Source organism: Bidens hawaiensis, unplaced genomic scaffold (assembly GCF_021521415.1).
Source record: "Bidens hawaiensis isolate Kalapana, Puna unplaced genomic scaffold, B.hawaiensis_p1.1 tig00015856_1, whole genome shotgun sequence".
NCBI lineage: Eukaryota > Viridiplantae > Streptophyta > Magnoliopsida > Asterales > Asteraceae > Bidens > Bidens hawaiensis.
Window position 1 is genome coordinate 11167 of NW_027492419.1, and position 2513 is coordinate 13679.

At 41.1% G+C, this 2513-nt stretch overlaps 1 protein-coding gene across 1 annotated transcript; it reads left to right on the plus strand.

Annotated features, from left to right (window-relative positions):
• The first annotated feature begins 1620 nt into the window (after window positions 1-1620).
• On the plus strand, window positions 1621-2093 carry LOC143549902 (flowering-promoting factor 1-like protein 3). Its single transcript, XM_077040677.1, has one exon. It carries the CDS (start codon window positions 1648-1650, stop codon window positions 1969-1971), a length of 324 nt encoding a protein of 107 aa, XP_076896792.1. The 5' UTR covers window positions 1621-1647; the 3' UTR covers window positions 1972-2093.
• Window positions 2094-2513: the final 420 nt, after the last annotated feature.

Consider the following 2513-nt stretch of genomic DNA (forward strand, 5'->3'; position numbering starts at 1 on the left):
GTCCTAACTAAAGAGGTATTTGTTTTCAACGGGCCGCGCCGTTAACCCCGTTAGTGATTTGTTGGCGTGGACCTTCTTCTCCGGCCGAAAACCTGCAACTCGCCTCCATTCTCCCTAATATCATCACACCGTCTCCCTCCCTCTCAAAACACATCGGAAATTTGAAAATGAAGTACATTACATCTTCTTCCATCGCCAATCCCTAGATACCAAACCCGATCTTATTTTCAAAAATTCGAAATCAATGTTACACGATCTACAAAATAAGCATAGGGCTTTTGTTAAAGGGGTCAAAACGAATCGAATGAAGTGTCAACTACCTCAAATGACGCACGATTGACGAGGGTGGACTTCGCCGGAGACAACAACGGCGACACGTCGGTTAGGTTTCGTATGAGGGGAAAGATAGAGAGAGAGAGATGGTGTAACAATATTAGGGAGAATGGAGGCGAGTTGCAGGTTTCCGGCAGGTTTTCGGCCGGAGAAGAAGGTCCACGTCAGCAAATCACTAACGGGGTTAACATCCGTTAGTAGCGGCCCGTTGAAAACAAATACCCCTTTAGTTAGGACCGTCACCAGCCAAGTGCAAAGTTGGACCTGTTATTTGTCAATAGGTGATAGTTGTGATTATTTAAAACCAATTTTCCTTTTATAAAAGAGTAAATCGTGGTATTAGTTTTTGTGGTTTGTACAAATCTATGATTTTAGTCCAGTAGTTTTAAATTTACGATTTTCGTCCACGTGGTTTGATTTCACTTGCAATTAAACCCGAATCCATTAACCCCGTTAAGTCTGGTCGTTAAACCAATCAACGTGCCCCTCACGTGAGGGACAGTTTTGTCCTTTTTCTCCCCAAATAAACCTCAGTCCTAATTCGCAAGCCCTTTCATGTGAGGGGCTGGGGTGTATTTGGGGAAAAAATGACAAAACTATCCCTCACGTGAGGGGCACGTTGATTGGTTTAACGACCAGACTTAACGGGGTTAATGGATTCGGGTTTGATTGCAAGTGAAATCAAACCATAGGGACAAAAATCGCAAATTTGAAACTATTGGACTAAAAACGCAGATTTGGATAAACTACAGGGACGAAAACCGTAGCTCACTCTTTATAAAATAAGGAGTCTTTTCGATCTAAACGTGGGCTACGGCTGATATACAAATCGCGGGGTTATGTTCGTGGGGGTGTAGGTTACACCACCATTAATTTGTTTATTGGGATAGTGTGAAAATTTTTAGGGGCCTTTTGGGATTAAATCGTATATATATTACAAAAATTTTATGTACTAAAAGAAGTAAAATTTCATGAGATGCGGGTTACGCTGTCACCCTCACCAAGGTCCACCCCTTGTAGTTGTTGCCCCGAGGAATTTACCCCGACACATGCATGGTGCGTCCTATAGCTTTTACATATGTATGTGCGTGTGCATGTATATTTATGCATTTGCGTGTTTATTCCTGAAGAACTATTGTGGAAAGGAATTGAATACCCGATAAAAGAAAACATTTCCCCTTACTATATTGATTACTGGAATATATACCTCTACATCACTAACCCTCCCACCCTCTATTTAAACATCCACTTTGGTCAGTTGATGCCAATTCTCACTATCCTTTCTTATTATTCTAATACCACACAAAGAAAACCATGGCTGGTGTTTGGGTATTCAAGAATGGTGTGGTTAGGCTGGTGGAGAACCCAGGTGCGGACTCCTCACAAGGCTCGTCTCGGGGCAAGGTGCTGGTGCACCTACCAACAAACCAAGTGATCACTTCTTACCATGCTCTTGAACAAATGCTGACATCTATTGGCTGGGAAAGATACCACAACGATCCTAGCCTACTTCAGTTTCATAAAAGATCATCGATTCATCTTATATCGCTTCCTAAAGACTTCAACAAGCTCAGGTCAATACACATGTACGACATCGTGGTAAAGACACGCAATGTCTTTGAAGTAAGGGAGTCGTAGTTATTAACTACTTATGGTTGTGTATGGTCATGGTTGAATGCTTTGAATTGGTAGGGTCTTTAGGAACTAGACTCGTACTTCTAGATGCTATTTAAACTCTTGTACTTTTAGGCAATTCTCTACTCCTATATGCGAACTCACAGAAAACACGGCAAACAAATGCGTTAGGCAAACTTGTCGAGTGATCACTTGACACGACTTGTCATCAGTTCGCTACAAGAGCTAACAGGCTGACTAGAAAGTACAAGTGGTTCTAAAAGAACACCTAAAAGTACAAGTACTCTACTTCCAAACAACCTGCTAATACAAAAAGGCTTGCTATCTCTTGTCTTTTGCTTGCAACATGTGTGTTTTTGGTCCTAAAGTTTTGAGTTTGCTTGGGCTTTGTTTATATTATCATATGGTGTTTTCAGAATGCGAAAGTAAGTTTGTTAATTTATTCCCTTTTTATATTCTGTATGATATCATATTAAATATAAGTTAACCAATCAAACAATGCACTATGTTTAGCATCCCCTTCCACTTTGGTACGCAGGGTGGTG

Coding starts and splice junctions, on each gene's coding strand:
- LOC143549902 (XM_077040677.1), top strand. CDS start 1,648: ATGGCTGGTGTTTGGGTATTCAAGAATGGTGTGGTTAGGCTGGTGGAG.